The 17,079-nt window shown below is 39.2% G+C and overlaps 1 protein-coding gene across 6 annotated transcripts in view; it reads left to right on the plus strand.

Moving 5' to 3' along the window:
* COLEC11 (collectin subfamily member 11) overlaps positions 1–9,104 on the plus strand; it is a 49,585-nt gene extending 40,481 nt beyond the window's left edge. For 4 of the 6 annotated variants that reach the window (XM_019282163.3, XM_019282162.3, XM_010393345.4 and 1 more), the window contains 4 exons: positions 3,081–3,152; positions 3,868–3,921; positions 5,567–5,662; positions 5,819–9,104. In XM_019282163.3, the coding sequence (XP_019137708.1) occupies positions 3,081–3,152; positions 3,868–3,921; positions 5,567–5,662; positions 5,819–6,228 (632 nt within the window). In that variant the 3' untranslated portion in view covers positions 6,229–9,104. The remainder of the gene's footprint in view (positions 1–3,080; positions 3,153–3,867; positions 3,922–5,566; positions 5,663–5,818) is intronic. The other 2 variants (XM_010393347.4, XM_010393348.4) reach the window with 2 other exon arrangements.
* Positions 9,105–17,079: the final 7,975 nt, after the last annotated feature.

The following is a 17,079-nucleotide window of genomic DNA, read 5'->3' on the forward strand; positions in this document are numbered from 1 at the left end:
GAGAAGGCTCCAGGGAGACCTTAGAGCACCTTCCAGTAAAGGGACCTACAAGACAGCTGGAAAGGGACATTTTACAAGGGCATGTAATAATAGGACAGGGAAGAATGGCTTTAAACTGAAAGAGGTCAGGTTTAGATTAGATATAAGAAATTAGATATTAGAAATTCTTTACTATGAGGATGGTGAAACACTGGAACAAGTTTCCCAGAGAAGCTTTGCATGCTCCATCCTTCAAAGAGTGTTCAAGGGCACGTTGGATGGGGCCCTGAATAACCTTGTGTAGTGGAAGGTGTCCCTGCCCATGGAAGGGGGTTGGTACTAGAGGGTCTATGTAACTTACTGTAGCCACTGTTCCCTCACCAATCGCCGACCTTCATTGGAGTGGATAATTCAGATTTTTCAGAGTAAAGCAGTTCTGTAGCCTGTTGACATATTTGGAATTTTCTGATTTCCAGTTGCCAATAGTTTTTTAAAAATGAAGTGTCCTGAATGTAAATTACTACTACAGCATCATTATATCCTTTAAAAAGATCATTCTCATTCAAGTCAGGCTAGCTAGTTGCATTGGGAATGCTGACTGCTGCAAGACTATCGAGGTACATAGGGGGAAAGACTTTTTAATCTTCATCTGTCTCTTATGTTCTTTTTCTAAGTATCTGCAGATTGCTGTCAAAGATGGCACTAGATTCAAGAGGCCTTTGGTGTGGTTTGGTACACTTCTACTTTCCTTGTTAGGTAGGTGTCTGTGATGTCCTCTATGTCAAATCATGAATTTGATTTGATTTGTCTTAAAATCCTTAAGTTTGGAAAGAAAACTACTGCTCTCTTCTTTTTAACATGATTCAATTAAATTTGTCTTGTGACATGGTGAATTTGAGTTTCTGCTAGATTTGTCCTGTTGATGCCTTTTTCTTTTTCTAGGTAGTTTTATATCTTCTCGTCTGTTACAACTAATCCTGAAGAGATTGTCCATACTGTATGACCTCCATTTATAGTACTGCACAGAGTCAAACCCCTCATTTTTTCACTTGTTTTGCAGCCCACCATTCATCTCTGGAATTTTATTTCTTCTCTTGCTTGTGGGCCTGAAAAAGCCACCAAGAAGATCACTTAGAATTTCCTTCTCTTCAGTTCCTTCCCAAATCCTTTAAATCTTCTTTAATTGGTTCCAATGTATACCACCTTCATCTGAGAGATGACAAATGACTTTCTTCAGTTCTCTATTCAAACTTTGTGTTTGATTTCCTACTTTTGGTCTATGGAGACTTAATTTCTTTTATTGTCCCCATTTCTTTCCAGCTATCACTTCCTGATTTCATTAAGACTCCTCAGACTGCATTTTTGACAACCATAGGGCCCCTAAAAAGGGCTTTACAAAAGGTATTAAAACTTCTGAAACCCTGAAGGCAGATGGGTCTCTCTTGGAACTTTGTGATTTATTTTGCAGAAGAAGCAGAATAAGCAAGCTCCTGGAGTGGAAGCAGGGGTTAGTCACTGTAAGAGAAACCCAAATGTGAACAGTTCTTTTAATGAGCAAAGGAGGTTTAATGTATGTCTTCATTGCTTGAGATAACACACTTTACTTCTGAGCAGAGCACATAGGTTTTACTGGCTGTGACTGAGAAGCAGTTCATTTTCTGGAAGTTTTTGTGAGAAAGAAAATGAAAAAAAATTTGTATTTTATTTTATTTATGCATTAGATCTATGAGTTTATTTAATTTCAGCCTGAAATCTGAAAGGTGTCTCAGCCTGAAAAGAGAAAGCATTCAAACACCTGATAATCTGTAATGGTAATCCCAATTCATTAATATACAAAGCAAGAGACATAATTTTCAGAGCAACCTGATTGACTGATTACAAGCTGGTACTTCCAGTAGGAGTAGGTAAGAGAAAAATATTTTTGGTTTCTAGTGAAAGCCAGTGTCCAGTAGTGTCTGAATTTGATACTTATTAGAAACAAAGGAAAATCATTGGTTGTAGGACTTGCCAATAATTAATTAGACCAACAAACCACACACATTTGGCTTCTCTCAGTTTAGAGGAAATTGTTTCTTTCTGGCTCACGCCATCAAGTGACAAGAGTTGCTTGAGACTTCATGAAGTAATAGAGATGACATCTCTTAGCCTAACAGTGGTCAGTTTATATCCTGAAACTTGTTGTTGATTTCACTTTTAAGTTAAAGGTAATGACAAAATGGGTCATGAAATTATCCAGCTTTCAAAAATACGTACGTCTGTCCAGATGCAGTAGCAACAGGGGGCAACAGATCTTCAGTTTTCATAGATCCAAAACTGAGGCTGAGCTATGACAATTTGCACAAGACCAATTGCTGGATCCTTATGGTAGATTTTCCTCCTAGCTTGTCTCATTGTTTCCTTGCACCTGTGTAGTCGAACAGTGCATGGCAGATGTTGCTTTGAGCAAAGAAGCAATCTTTTCAACAATCATTGAGAACAACGTCGTCAATATTTCCTAAAGCAGTCTTGGTCTTGGATTTCTGCAGGACGGGAGCCTCAGAAGGCATTCGTCCCTGTAGTCCCTCCATACCCACTCTCCTTTAATAGTGTGGTAGAGTGGGAAACCTATCTCATATGACAGTATTTATATTGTATAAGTAAGTCATTAGGCCAAAGCCGGCCCTCAGTTACAGTGGATTCACTGTCTGAGATGAAATGTCAGTTGTGTTTGGATCCTTTAAGTCTTCTCAACTCCATGATAGTTTTAATCTGCTGATCCTTGTTTGAATGCAACATCCCTTCTTCTGCATTTTCAATATAATTCTGTCATGATCACTTGAAAGAAGTTTGCAAAAGCTTTCCCAGTGGTTTTCAGCCAAGGGCTGTTGGCAATTACACCTTCATGCCTTGTTAATGTCAATTGTTTAGCAAAGATAAAATCCCTGTCTAGGTTGCTATACATAAGTTCTTCACACGGATTGAGCTGGACTTCAGGAGTTCAATGAATATTTGGGATATAGCGTGGTTTTGTTCATTGTAAAAACTGATGCTGCAAACAGTAGAATCTGAATGAATCAGACTACATTGCTACCTTGTGCCTTTCATCTTTCTGTTATGTGTAGGAGAAATGGGGGACAAAGGACAGAAAGGCAGCATAGGACGGCATGGAAAAATTGGTCCTATTGGTTCAAAAGGTATGTTTAATTCAATTGTTTCTCCATTTGTGTTTCAGGTGAAAAATGTGTGATCATTTATGTTTGAATAAAAATTTAGGGGCTTGAAAAATGGCTAACAACTCTCAGAGTTTACCTTAGTAGGAATTTTCTCATGCTGTAGTCAGCCAGGTCACTGGGATCTCTCAACCAGTTACCTTTTGCTGTGACAGCAGTATATGTAGTCTTAAAGCACCATGAGTATCATGGTTTGTGGGTAAATAAAGAACTTTGCATTGTCACACAAGTGTGGACAGTTAAGAAAGCAGATGGGAAGACGTGCTGTACTTTGGCAGACTTTCAAGAGCCAGAAGATGTGTTTTCTTATGTTGATTACTCCATAGGCTTCCTACGTGACTTTGGTTAAGTCGTATGACCAGTATGCCTAAGCATCTAGATTAGGATTCGAAATTTAGGCATATCCAGCTCTTTTCCCTCTAGAGCATCTGAATTTACTGGTTCTGTGAAGTTTATGAATGTCAAGAAGTGGATGTTGGTAGGTATTATTTGGGTTCAAGTTTCATAGCTTTGACTGGCCTTTGTTGTAGAATGACTAGGACAGAAAAATCTTTATTTTTGCTTGGGCATATTTCTACTTTCCACATTTGAATTTTACTAGAGAAAAAATAAGTAAGTGCTAAATGAACTATTGACAGAAAAGGCTGCATTAACACTATGTTATTTTTCATGTCTTCAGGTGAAAAAGGAGATAATGGTGACATAGGACCACCAGGTCCTAATGGTGATCCAGGTAATCCATAACACACCTTGTTTATGTGAAAGACTTTTCATCACTAAAAATACATCTGTTTACATACTGGGGGAAATAATGAATTATTTTTGCATAGGTACTGTAGTATTTCACTGTGATATTTTCAAATGACTTAAAATCACTGAAGTTGCAGTAGTTGCTGGACTTGTAGTGTATGTGCTAAAACAGTACCTCATACCTTCTCAGAGGAGCAATCTCTCCAGAAGCCTAGTGGGAACTGAAGGCAAAGGAGTATCTCTGCATATCTTGCTCGGTCTTCCAGTCAACACAAAGGAGCAGGCTGGATGCTCCTGCCCCTCCATGAATTACTGATATAGGAGCAGATTGTCAAGAATACAGATCACAGAACCACAGAATGGGTCAGGTTGGAAGGGACCACAGTGGGTCATCCGGTCCAACCTCTGCTCAAGCAGGGCCATCCTACAGCACACTGCACAGGATTGTGTCCTGGCAGTTCTTGAATATCTCCAGTGAGGAAGACTCCACAGCCTCTCTGGGTAATTTGTTCCACTTCTCAGTCACCTGCACAGTAAAGTTCTTCCTCATGTTCAGGTGGAACTTCTTGCACATCAGTTTCTGCCCATTGCCTCCTGTCTTGTTGCTTGGCACCAGCAAGCACAGCCTGGCTCCAGCTTCCTGTCACCCCCTCTCTCTAGGTTCTTATATGGAGGTATATGGATCTTCCAGGGGTATATAGATATTCTAGAGAAACAGCCTAGCATAAGAAGTGTAAGCCTTGCAAGAGTGGCAGGTTCAGAGTTGACTGAATTCATTCTTTCCTGGCAGAGTGCATTGGAGGTGCACGGATTAGATTTCTCATGAGAACATAATTTGTCACTCTCATTCTTGAGCCAGCATGCCATGCACCTGGCCAGCATGCACAGTTTTGCAGGGCAAGTACCCTGTGCTTATACTGGCTTAGACAACTGAGCTGAGTAATTGGGTAGTCCAATGCAGATTTTAGTAATTACATACAGAACTGCAAGCTGTAATAAATGCAAACTGTAATTGATCCTCATTTTGAGGTTTGTGGTCAAAGATATAACAATTACCCTTTTAGTATTCACATTCAGATTATCTTTGTCAAACCTCTACCATTTTGGGTTACTAGATGATTTTCTATTGTTTAATTTTATTGTCAGAAGTATTACAAATTCTGTCATTTCAAAAACAGAGAACTGCATTTTGCAGGTAATTTTGTGGTTGGAATTTTGGATCTGCTGTGTTATGTTCCTTGTGAAGAACTCACAAGTTTTTTGCTGTGAAAGAAGTCTTTGAGAAAACTAAAGAAAATAATTTTATTGAAAATGGAAATTTTTGGTAAATGTTTTTAGTTAAAAAATATTGTGGTTTTTTTGCAGAGAATATCCATCTCTGTTTAGGTTAGTGCTAATTATTCAGGGCTGAAGATTTGTGGGAAGTGCACTGAGCTGTTCTGCACAGGCCCAGACACCCCTGAGAATCATATAATGGTGCAGGATAGAGAAGGCTCTAATTTTCTGTCTGTTATTTGCAAGACAGCTTTCTCCAGGGCTGCCATGCTGGACCTTTTTCATAAAATTGTTGACATAATTGTTGAAATTAAGTAGCTTTTTGATTTGGGTGTATCTGTATCATTTCACAGGCATCCCTTGTGAGTGCAGTCAGCTAAGGAAGGCTATTGGAGAAATGGATATTCAAGTAGCCCAGCTGACAACAGAACTAAAATTCATAAAAAATGGTAGGTTAATTTTGTATAACAGTTTTCCTTTCTTGTTGCCTCATTTTGTCGGTGTAATCACTCGTAGAGAGTGTCACCGTTCCAGATCTGATTTGTGAAGCTATTTTGGGGTGTGCAGTGACTTGGTTTATAGAAATGCGAGTGCTCACTTTTCAGCACTGCCCTCCCCCGCAGCTGTCGCCGGCGTGCGTGAGACAGATAATAAGATCTATCTGCTGGTGAAGGAGGAGAAGAGGTACAAGGAAGCCCAGCTGTACTGCCACGGAAGAGGAGGGACGCTGAGCATGCCCAAGGATGAGACTGCCAACAACCTGATTGCCTCGTACATCAACCAAGCTGGGCTCACCAGGGTCTTCATTGGGATTAACGACCTGGAGAAAGAGGGGAATTTTGTCTATTCTGACCGGTCACCCATGCAGACCTTCAACAAATGGCGCAGTGGGGAGCCCAACAATGCTTACGACGAGGAGGACTGTGTGGAGATGGTAGCATCCGGAGGCTGGAATGATGTAGCTTGTCACATTACCATGTATTTTGTATGCGAATTTGACAAAGAAAATGTCTAAGCTACTCTGCTCTTTAAGAAAAATGTTTAAGACAATTGTACAAGTTACTCCATGTTTATAGAGTACAAGTGGAATTTTGCAAGCATGCGGCATTGGTGTTGTACAGCTGTAAATACAGTTTAGGTATTTCAAGTATCAGTGTTTACCCTTCAGAAGGGAAGAGCAGTAATAAGACATAGCTTGGTTGGGGTTTTTTAATGTAGGAAAATATATCTATTTAGATAAAAATGCGCTTTGGGGCTAAATTTTGCCCTTACAACAGTTAACAAATGTGATTACATGACTGTAAGGGAAGACAGAATTTGGCCTCTTGTTGTTAGAATGATTAGAATTAGATTCCTGATATTCTTTTAGCTTAGTAAAATTTGTAGTTATAAATGCTAATTACTTGTAGTGCTACAGGGATATTTTGGCAACAAGAGAAATATTTTGCATACTCCAGTTAATAAGTACAAATATTACTGTAGGTTTTTTGAATGTTACACCTTTTTTAAAAAAAATACAAACAGGCCAAAGCAAACCAACAAATCAGGATTCCTACCAATTTTGTAATGTTTCTTTATTAAACTGTTCACAGATGTATGAACAAAAAGCATTAAAGTAAACTGATTTTTAATGGTGAGGGAGGCCAAAGTCGAGTGAAAGGTGTCCCTGCCCATGGCAGGGGGTTGGAACTAAGTAATCTCTAAGGTCTCTTCCAACCCAAACTACTCTATGATTCCATGATTCTATGATAGGAAATTTCTCATAATTTAGTACATAAAGAGAGTTTCCATCCAGATAGTGTTTTGGGGTTGGCTAGAAGTAAAAGTAAGAATTCGATTTGCTGCATTCCTTAGTTGAAAATGATTCAGTGCATGAAGTATTTCAGACCACAAATAATTCCCTAAAGTAAACGTTTCACATTTTTATAAGATAATCTTAGTGCATCTTGTTACAAAACAAGCAAAATACCAGCCCTCCACAATTTAAGGCAGACTTCATATATATGCAATTAAGCTCGTGAAAACATGTTAGCTATCAGTTCCTTTTGATAAGAAAACAGCTTACATGTTTACACAGATTGTAATCCCCTGAAAAGCAGGAAAGTTTCTGAAATTTTTCTGATTATGTATATAGCAGTAATAAATAACTTTGCACAAATAATTTATGTACCAAATTTACAATTGCATGTGATGGAAAATGTGATGTATATTTAAAAAAAACCCCAGCATAATTTCACAAAAAAAAAAGATGCATTACATCAGCTCTTCACAGGAGCCAGTTGCATGCCACCTCATCTCACTGTTAGACATAGCAAAATTGACAAAATTTGCAAAATGTCTGACTGCATTTCTTTAGGAATACCTTGCATGTTGTAACCACTGGACTCTGCCCAGCAGGCTGCTGCTCCCTGAGAGCTCAGCGAGGGTTTCCTAGGGCCATGCGATTGATCACATCCTGGAGTCCATTTCGGACAGCCCTGCGATCTGGCTCTGGCAGCCAGCAGCGTTAAAACGCAGTGGTGGTAAAGAAGGTAGAGAAGGGTCTCTCATGAGGGTTTGAGATGGCTTTAATCACATCTTGTCCCCGCGATGTTCAGAGGTAGAGACAACGTGGGGTGTGGGGTGGTTTTGTCAGGGGCCCGGGGAGGTCCCTGGGCGGGGTTGGGGTACAGGAGCAAATAGGGAGAAACTGAGGGAGTGTCCAGGACTAGGGCAGGGAACAAGGGGAACATACAGAATCAGGGGGTCAACAGGCCGTCACACTTGCACAGTGTTTTAAGATGATTTTTAAGGATAAATGATCCTTGTGTAACATTCTGATCAAAATGGATATCTGATCATTATGGGAGATTGGTCTATAGGATATCCACAGTGGATATGGCATGTGGTCCCCGAGATTTCCGTACAACAAGGCAAAACCAACTCGTATCACATCTGCTGTGCTGTGGCATATAAACAATCAATGGCCATACAGTGCTGTTCATATCCACAGACTCTGACATTATTTGATTTATATACCTAAGAGAACAAACCATTTTGCTTGCTATATTTACTCTGTAAATCTCAATCCTTTATATATATATATATATATATATATGTTAGCTATTAATTTTGAAGATTGCTAGCAGTACTATAGTATCCTATAGTATTTGTTTATCAGCCCAGCTCCAGAGCAATCGCTCGAAATGAATGGGTCCTTTGATGGCTTTACTTTCTTTTAATAAAGATAGGTATGATACCTGTGTGGTAGTCATTCTTCCAACTGCATATTGAAATATATTAAATAATGTGAATCTGTTTCTACACTAATATTCAAAGACTCTGCAGAATTTGCAGGGAGCTAACAATTCCAGTAGAGCAATTTGTTTAGAATAGTTCCTTTTGGATATCATGATTGTTTCCTGCCTGCTATAGAAATCCTCAGAAACCATTTAAGTCTCCAACATACTTTTGTCAAATCATTGTAGCTATATTAAAACAGTTCAAACCTGAGATACAGCTATCTGAAGCTCCCTCATTATGTGTGCTGAAGTTGATGTTTATTTTCCACCTAGGTTTTGAAAGTCTCTATTGTATTGTTCAGTTTCCTCAGAAAGATGAAAAGAGGCCTTTTAGGGAGATGGGAAGCTTTTTGAGATGCCAAATGCTCCTGTTTTAGCTGGAAGTCACACCATGTTTCAAAGATTGCCTTGATGTGTGGAGCATAAAGACAGTCTCCATTTCTATTAAAATTTAAGATAAAAAGTAAAGGCAATGGAAAAAATTTAGTGTTCCTAGTTTCATGTTCTTCAGGATATTTTTTTTGCAATGCTCAAATGCTCAATGCATATGTGAGGTAGAAACTAAATTAATTTCTTCTTTTAATTTCTAATAAATTGTCAGGTACTTGTACACTGGCTGCAGCAGTCCTTATTACACCATTTGGGCAAAGGGAGCAAGGCTAGTGTGTAAGGTCTCTAGCTGTCCTGCAACAGGCAACAACAGCACATCTGATATTTACCCCTTCGAGGAACTGGGTGAGAAATGATGGAGGCATTGGAAATGAATGAGCCCTTCGTAATTTCTTTCACTCTCTAGTTGCTGATGCCTGTAGGTAGACCCTTGCTGGAGGCAGAAATCAATGTTGCACATAGTGCTCAGCCTACATGAAGCCTGCTGACATGCTTGGTAAGGTTTCCATTACTCTCCCTGGAATTTGGAACTATTGTTTTCTTAAAAAGTGGAATTAGTGATATGTTAGTTTTACTTGGGATGTTTTCCATGTGCATTAAAACCTGCAATTGTGATATAATTACTCATTTTGTGTAGCTCTGCAGAAGCCTTTGGAACATGTCTGTCTGGCAAGCACAGGTGTTTCTCAGACTATTCTTATATGCTCTATTCTTGATGGATAATTTTTCCTCATAAATATATACCCATAGCCCTTATTTATTTCATTCTTTATTAAAGGGCATTTTGTGGCATTTAAAAAGGCAACAATATCAGGGGTTTTTTTTTACTGAAGTCACCCATTCATGTTCTTAAATGACTTCTTCACATAAAATACGGATTTCATTCAACTATACTCTGCACCTTTAGCTGCTAAGGCTGTGTGTTGTAGGTTTGATGTCAGGGCCAGACATGCACCCCCCTTCTAGGAGGGGGACTTGGTAAAGGTAACTGGCTGAGTCCATGGGAGCTCCACTGCCTGTGAGAGCTCTGACTTGCTGTGGACATCTTGGGAGAGCACTGGATGATGTCTGATCCTGATCATCATCGAGATTTGCCACTCCACAACCTCACTCCTTGGTAGAGGGTGCTGCTCCCCACTTGCCTTGTTAATCTGCTCAGCTCCTGGCTCACCATCCCTTGTGAACCAGCTGCTCCTCACTGTGCTCTGACAGATGACATGATTATCCCTGGAAATATGGGTTTATTACAGGTTTGTTAGCAGCAGAACTTCTCCCTGACTGTGAGTTTTAAACATTCTTATATCACAGAGAAGAACTGTAAAAAAATTAATATTCATGTGTGGGATATAGAGCATCCTTATTCATGTAAGTAAAATGGAGTGCTTCATTTTTCATAAGCTCGGGAAATGCCAGTTCAAATACGCTTTACAGAATAGCAGCTGGTTGGACTTTTTTTTGATACAGTTCTTGATGAAAAGTGAAAGAAGATGTTATTAAAATAATTTTAATTGTAAAATATGATGAAGGTTCACAATGGAGGAAGACTTTTGAAGTAGATATTTTTCAGATGTTGACTTTTAGAATTTTTCAGAATTTAATTTCCAAGTTCTAAAGCTTTATTTTGACCTGTAAAGTGATTTGATTTTATATTATTGTCAATATGTTTTACACCATGTCAGTAACAGTGATCTGTATAAGGCTTGAAATATTTTACTTTATTCTTTAGGTGTTTATTTCCAAAGGGAACAAGTTATCTTTTTGAGACTTCTGTTTGCTCTGCTGAAAGAATGTGACATTGGAATTGTTTTTTCCTCCTGGGCCTGCTATGACACTGTAAATGCTTTGAATACAAAACAATATATAGTTCAACCTATATTACATAGAAGATATTCTTACTGATTATGGAAATTATTCATGTAAGTATTTTGCCATATAACTAGTAGTTTATGCACTATTCCAAATGTCCAAACCAATCATTAGATAAAATAAACACAAGCCTTTTGAAACCTGAAAATCTTACAAATATACTTTCATCCTGCATTAAAACAAAAATTTGTCAAAGTAACCAAATTTACAGTACAGGAAAAATTCAGGGTTTCCCCTAGTCTATATCCAGATCTGGTTTTTGTGGGAAACTCAGTGACTTGTGATGGTCATGGCTGAATCAAATCCTTGAGTAGAGAATTAGCCAACAATGCAATGATGTGCCACTTTATACTTTCTGAAGTGCTTCCCCTTAGCCTTTATTGGTCGAAGAGTCAGTGTCTTTTCACTGGAGATTCTGGTTTTCAATTTTTGGTTTGCCTGTGGTGCCAACAGGTTCATCACTCTACATGTCTGCCACAGATTATGGACGAAGAAATGGGATTTTGTCCACAGTGGGGACCTGGAAATGCTTGTAAAACTGGCTGTGATGGAAAAGGTATTGTGCAAAACTGGAGCTGGCCACTCACCCCTTCCTTGGGGTGCATATTCCTTGTCAGGGAGAGTCAGTCCAGCCTACCAAGAGAAACACTGACCTTGTTATTGTGGGTAAAAACAAATCAGAGTTTTAAGATTTACCTAGGGGAAAAAACGTGCAGTGAAGGCGTTTGACTATTTGCTTTACAGAGTAGCTGTGAGAAAGAACAGTTTGGTTTTAATTTTGCTGTGATAGAATAGTAAAAGCTGTGTGAAATGGGAGAGAAAGGGTTTGTGGAGAGGATGGCAGTTGTGTGCTCAAGGTGTTTTTCCGGATGCGAGTCTCCTCCTAGCCCAGAGCTTTTCTATTGGATGAGGAGGGGAGTCCTCTCAAGAGGGTGAGCATGAAATGGAAAAGGTGGAAGAAGCAGCAAGTGGATGTGCAGAAATGGCAGTGAGTGGGATGCCCATGAGGAGGAATGTAAATGTTACCTCCAGCCCTTCTCCTGCTTCCTGCAAGGGAAATGTAATTATCTTGCCCTTTCCATCAAAATGTCTCACTATAGCTCTGGATAGGTAACTCACAAAAATAGAGTGAGGTGACCAATTTAGCATAATATCTGTGCCTAAATGAAGCCCAGTTTGGGTCTATGGACAAATTATAGCATCCACCACACTCTGGGTGTATTAATGCATGAAATCGCGGGGGATATAATTAAGCACTGCTATTCAAAGGCTAGCTATGTAGTATTGATGAGCTTCTGGATATTCTTTACATATAAAAGTGTGAATGCTGCCAGGAATTCAGCAACAGAAGGTCTGGTGTGCAGCTCAACAATACAGGTGTTACCATACTATCATCTAGTGGCAGTAAGAGGCAAAATGAAGGAGCTGAGTGGTATTTTGTTTCTGCTTGCATCAGTTGCTGTTTTGCGATCACTGATGCTGTATTGAACAACTGACTTCCCAGCTCTGAAGTCTTTAGTCAGATTTCTTCTTCTTTTTTTTAATTTGTGAAAAGATTATTTTGAATTATTACAAAGAGACGTGCACTGATTTTAAGTCCAATTCTCAAGTGGGAGTTTTGACTAAGAAGTGAGAAGCATGCCGAAATGAGCTCAATTATCATTCCTTGGAGTGAAGAAATAGAAAACAAATCAAGCTGTGCTCTGCAGGCCAGCATCTAAATTGCAGGTGCAGATCTTCACCTGACATCAATCAACTCCAGTGAAGCCAAATTGATTTATACCTGCTGAGGATTTGAGACAGTATCATCATCAATTCTAGATCTATGCTTATTTTGGAAAGAAAGAGAGAGAAGTATTTTTGATGTTTGTAATTTATTCTGAGCACTTTGAATGTTATTCAAAGTCTGAGCCACTGTAATGGGTGCATCTCCCATGAAGATTTCTGGACAATAATCAGTTTTGAGACAAATATTGAATGTAAAATAGTTGAAGTAGGTCTATGGTGCAGAACTTTATCCTTGCAAGTACACAAGGGGTATGATGTAGAACACAAAAGAAGCAGTAAAAACATTCAACACAAAGAATGAGTCCTCTATCATTTTATATTCTTCCGTGAAAATGAAACCTTTGCTTTTTGTCGTGTTCAACATTTATCCATAGAAGACAGGGTGCCATCTAGTGAAGAAAAGATTTGTTGCATATCTAAAGAACTGAAAATCCAACTTTGTTCCTGCTTTATTCTTTAGTATGAAAGGAATGATACGGACATTCTGCAAGAGGGAAAGTGCGCACTATGTTAAGTCCGTGTTTGTAGAACAAAGAAATAAAAGAAGGTATAAAAGTGCAAAATACTAATTTCCTTATTACACAATGGCCTCCACATATACATGTAATCTTGTTTTACTTGATCCAATTCCCTGCTTCTTCTCCAGCATTACTACCCTTCTGTTCTACATAAATAAATCTAATATGGTAACTTGTGACATATTTAGGTAAAGTTCACTACCTTTTCTAAATATCCCCAGCTAGATTAGTAGGAAACTTATAGTTAACGGCGATGTAAGGAATTCCTGTTTCTTGTCTACAGCTTCTGAAAGTGGACGATAAATGCTGTATCCCTTAACCTTGCATTGTAAAAGTATAAATGCACTATAGCTGATGTGTTGATATTGTGCTTAACACTTAATGGTTACATCTTTCTTAAAAAAATATTCTTTGAGACTACTGTCCCAGTGCCCCCAGTTTTCTTCTTAAAGCTTGTCTTCCTCTTGCATCTGGTCAGACCCAAAGTGAAGTTAATTATGTACGTTGATTATATATTCCATACTGTAGTTTCTTGGGAATTAATTTGCCAGTGCAGTTGTTTTGAGTCATAAGAAACTTAAAATGGATTATTTGAAAATATGGTTTAAATTGTTAAAAAAGGCAAATCTCCTTTCAGTCTCGATATTTTTTGATTTAGAATAAATAGAATATCCACAAATCTAACCTACGAGACAAATCTGCTTTATGATTTTAAGTGAAACTGAAATGGGCTGGTTTCTAACAGATGGGAAGTCAGAGACACCTGGTCTGATGCTTTGTGTGCCAGTTTTGCATAGGCCCAAATCTCTGGTTTTAGTGCCACTTGCAGATTATTATCAAGCAGTGCCCACCTCAGATGCTGGCTGCTCCTTTGGTCAGCTGTGTTAACCTGGTTTTTGAAGAACAGAGCTAATGTGATTGCATGGTGTATTTCCTTCAAATAACTTCTGAACCTTTTAGCCATTGTCAACCAAGTCTGACATAAGGTCTCTGGGATTTGCAATTTTTAAACACTTTATGTAAAAATGTGAATGGGTTTCCAAAGGTTTTCCTCCTCAGAAGATGGATGCAGTGGGAACTCACCCTTTGTTAAACACTAGAGTGCCACCTGGGAAACAGACTATACAAAATCCTAACCACAGGAAAAGACTTGATGAGAAATTGTCCTTTCTGGGCACTGAAGACTTGAAATAATATTGATGGATACTATAGGAAACCATCATTTCTGATGGATTGCCCCCAGAACAACTCACCTGCTCTGTGATGTCCAGTTGATGTTATGCTGGCTGCAGGGAAAAGGGACAGTTAGATCACCTCTCACCCTATAAGAAACATTTTCCTCCATGTCATTTTGAATCAGTTTTCCTGTGATTTGAGTGCAAATGATATTCGATCATATTTTTACTTAATCCCACACTGATCCTATGCCTTTCCCCTCCCTCGTTGAGATCACTAACCAGGGATAAAGAAAGAATTTTCAAAACTACTCAGCATTTTCCTGGCTGTTCTGGCAGCAAGAAAGGGTAAGACAGAGCTGGGAAACAGAGTCCTGTGCATCCCATTTTTTCTGCTGGTGATGCCATGATGCATTTCTGCAGGTAATGTAGAGTAGAGTAGAGACTAGACAAGGTAGAGTTCTGTTAGTCTCTAAAAGGGGGGAAATGATGCCATGACGATTTTTTGCCTTTTCTTTTATACCCCTTTTATACCTTTTTACAACTTCTGTATTCTTAGTGCTTTTTGCCTACATTCTTGGACTTGTTTGTTCAGCTAGGAGACTAAACATTTTAGAAGCTTCATAACTAGGGATCAGTGTGCCTCAGACACCAAGGTCCTCTCCAGAACACATTCTGTAAACTAAGATAGAACCATCCAGGGGAAGGTTCCTTGGGGAGGGAAGGGCTCATTCAAGGCTCTCATTGGGGAATTTTTGATAGGTATGCTAATTAGTAAAACCTATAATGTTATACCAGATCTTTGGGGGGTGGGGATTGTGGTGGGCATTTTGGTGCATTTGACCTTGACATGTGCTCCTAAGGATCCTTAAAATAAATACCAAGGTAAAATCCCTTTTCCCCTTTGACTCTTGATTTTAAAACCAGGAAAAGGCATCACTGGAAGGGCACTGCATGCTTTATGTTTGCATTTGCACAATGTTTAATGCCTTATCTCACTGGTTGTATTTTGCTTCCCTTACTCTTTACCTGTTTATATGGAGATGGGATATAGGAAGGAAAAAAGCCTTCTCTGCTGTTTAAACAAGTAATGTATATGTGTGACTGGAGACTACAGATAAGTGCATTCACAGAAATCCATTTTTAATAGTGATCAGGCGGGGAAACATCATTTGTCATAAGATTACAGAGAGGAATATTTAAACCTGTTATGAAATTTTTAAAGGTCGTAAGGAATATGATAATGATTATGCAGACTAGGTTTATTGCTAGGTATGTAGTGGAAATGAAAAGAAATCAAAAAACCCCACAGTGGACATCAATATTAACGAAGGTATTATGTATGAAATTAGTCTTGAAAATAAGAAAGTAATATTACATTTAAAAAAGGATTAAAGGGAAGCAATCATGGAGCGTAATTAACTGGGCTGTTCCTTACTATTGAGGATTTTGGTGAGCCTATTTTATCTTTAATTACCCGGACCTGTTTTTTTTTTAATGTTTCTTCAAACTAGGTACTTGTTTCTTGGCTTATTCTTACAGGTTGCTTTGCATGATCTCTATCCCTGCTTCATTACCAGTCTCATGACAGAGGATGTTCACCTGCTGTGACAGTGTGTAGGGTTTACTGTACTGGGAGCAGCACTGCAGTGGGCAACCTGACCTGGTAGTTTGCTTAACTGAGGTCAAATTTTGCATCCCTTGGGCAGAGGCCAGTGGATAAATTTGCTGAGTTTCTTGGATGTCCTAGGGTGCCTAACAGGGCACTGGGCACCTCTGTATGAGGCAGCTGAATTGAGCCCATCATGATCATGAGTTCAGCCTTGTGGGATTGCCAGGACCCTTGGCGGAGGTCTGGTGGCTGGGAGATGTCTCCTCCAGTTTTAAACATCAGCACTGTCGATATATGCATCTGAGCTAGTCACACTGTCTCTAGTCTGCAGGGAGAAATAAGTGCATTCAGGATATGAGTCATCTGTCTTATTTTAGATGTCTAAATCGGGATGGGAATGTTCCTTGTTCTGACTCCTCATTTCTTTCATTTGCCCTGAGGTGAGACCAAGGTGACAAGTTAAAATGCAGACATTTTTGACTGATCAGATGAATCCTACCCATCAAATCTCTTGAGCTTCCACCACAAAATCCCCATTATGTGGAACTGCCACTCAGATGTTTCTTTTGCTGACCAGTGGTGCTTATCATGTAAGGTTATGAGAGGTTGTACGAGGTTTTGAAGGAGGTGTGACGTCTACTAGAAGAGCATGACCTGCAACGGGTGACTTTTTGTCACACAGTGGATCTGGATGCCCCTTCTATCACGCAGCCCAGTGTGGTACAGACTCATGAGTCACACTCAGGAAAAAATCAATGCTCTGCCTGCAGAAAATAACGCTCCTTTCTTCCCTTCTCAAACTGGCAGTTATGATCACTGTGAGAGGCAAGCTGAATTTGTTCTTACTTCTCTTTTTCGCATGAGAGACAGAGACAATAATGGTTGCCTGGCATTGTTTCTTTCTTCCCTGCCAACAGTGATGTTTGCCTTTCCTTGTCTGTGCTGCAAAGCAATAAATAGCACCTCCAGGAGAGGCAATGGACACCAGAAAGAAGAAACCACAGGCACAGACATCGCAGAGACCATTTCAGTGACTTCCATGCACAGAGGTTCTCATTTAACTAGTTTCAGTAGCAAAAACTCAACAGAGAAGCACAGTGTGTGTGTTCCATAGCCCAGATGGGAATTGCCATATTGAATGTTTTAAAAAGATCACTGATTTCCTGCTTGTAAATGTAAAATCAAACAATTGTTCCTGATCTGGGGAACAGCATTTGAATCTCCTCGATCATACAC

The sequence above is a fragment of the Corvus cornix genome, chromosome 3, assembly GCF_000738735.6.
Source record: "Corvus cornix cornix isolate S_Up_H32 chromosome 3, ASM73873v5, whole genome shotgun sequence".
In the NCBI taxonomy this organism is placed as follows: domain Eukaryota; kingdom Metazoa; phylum Chordata; class Aves; order Passeriformes; family Corvidae; genus Corvus; species Corvus cornix.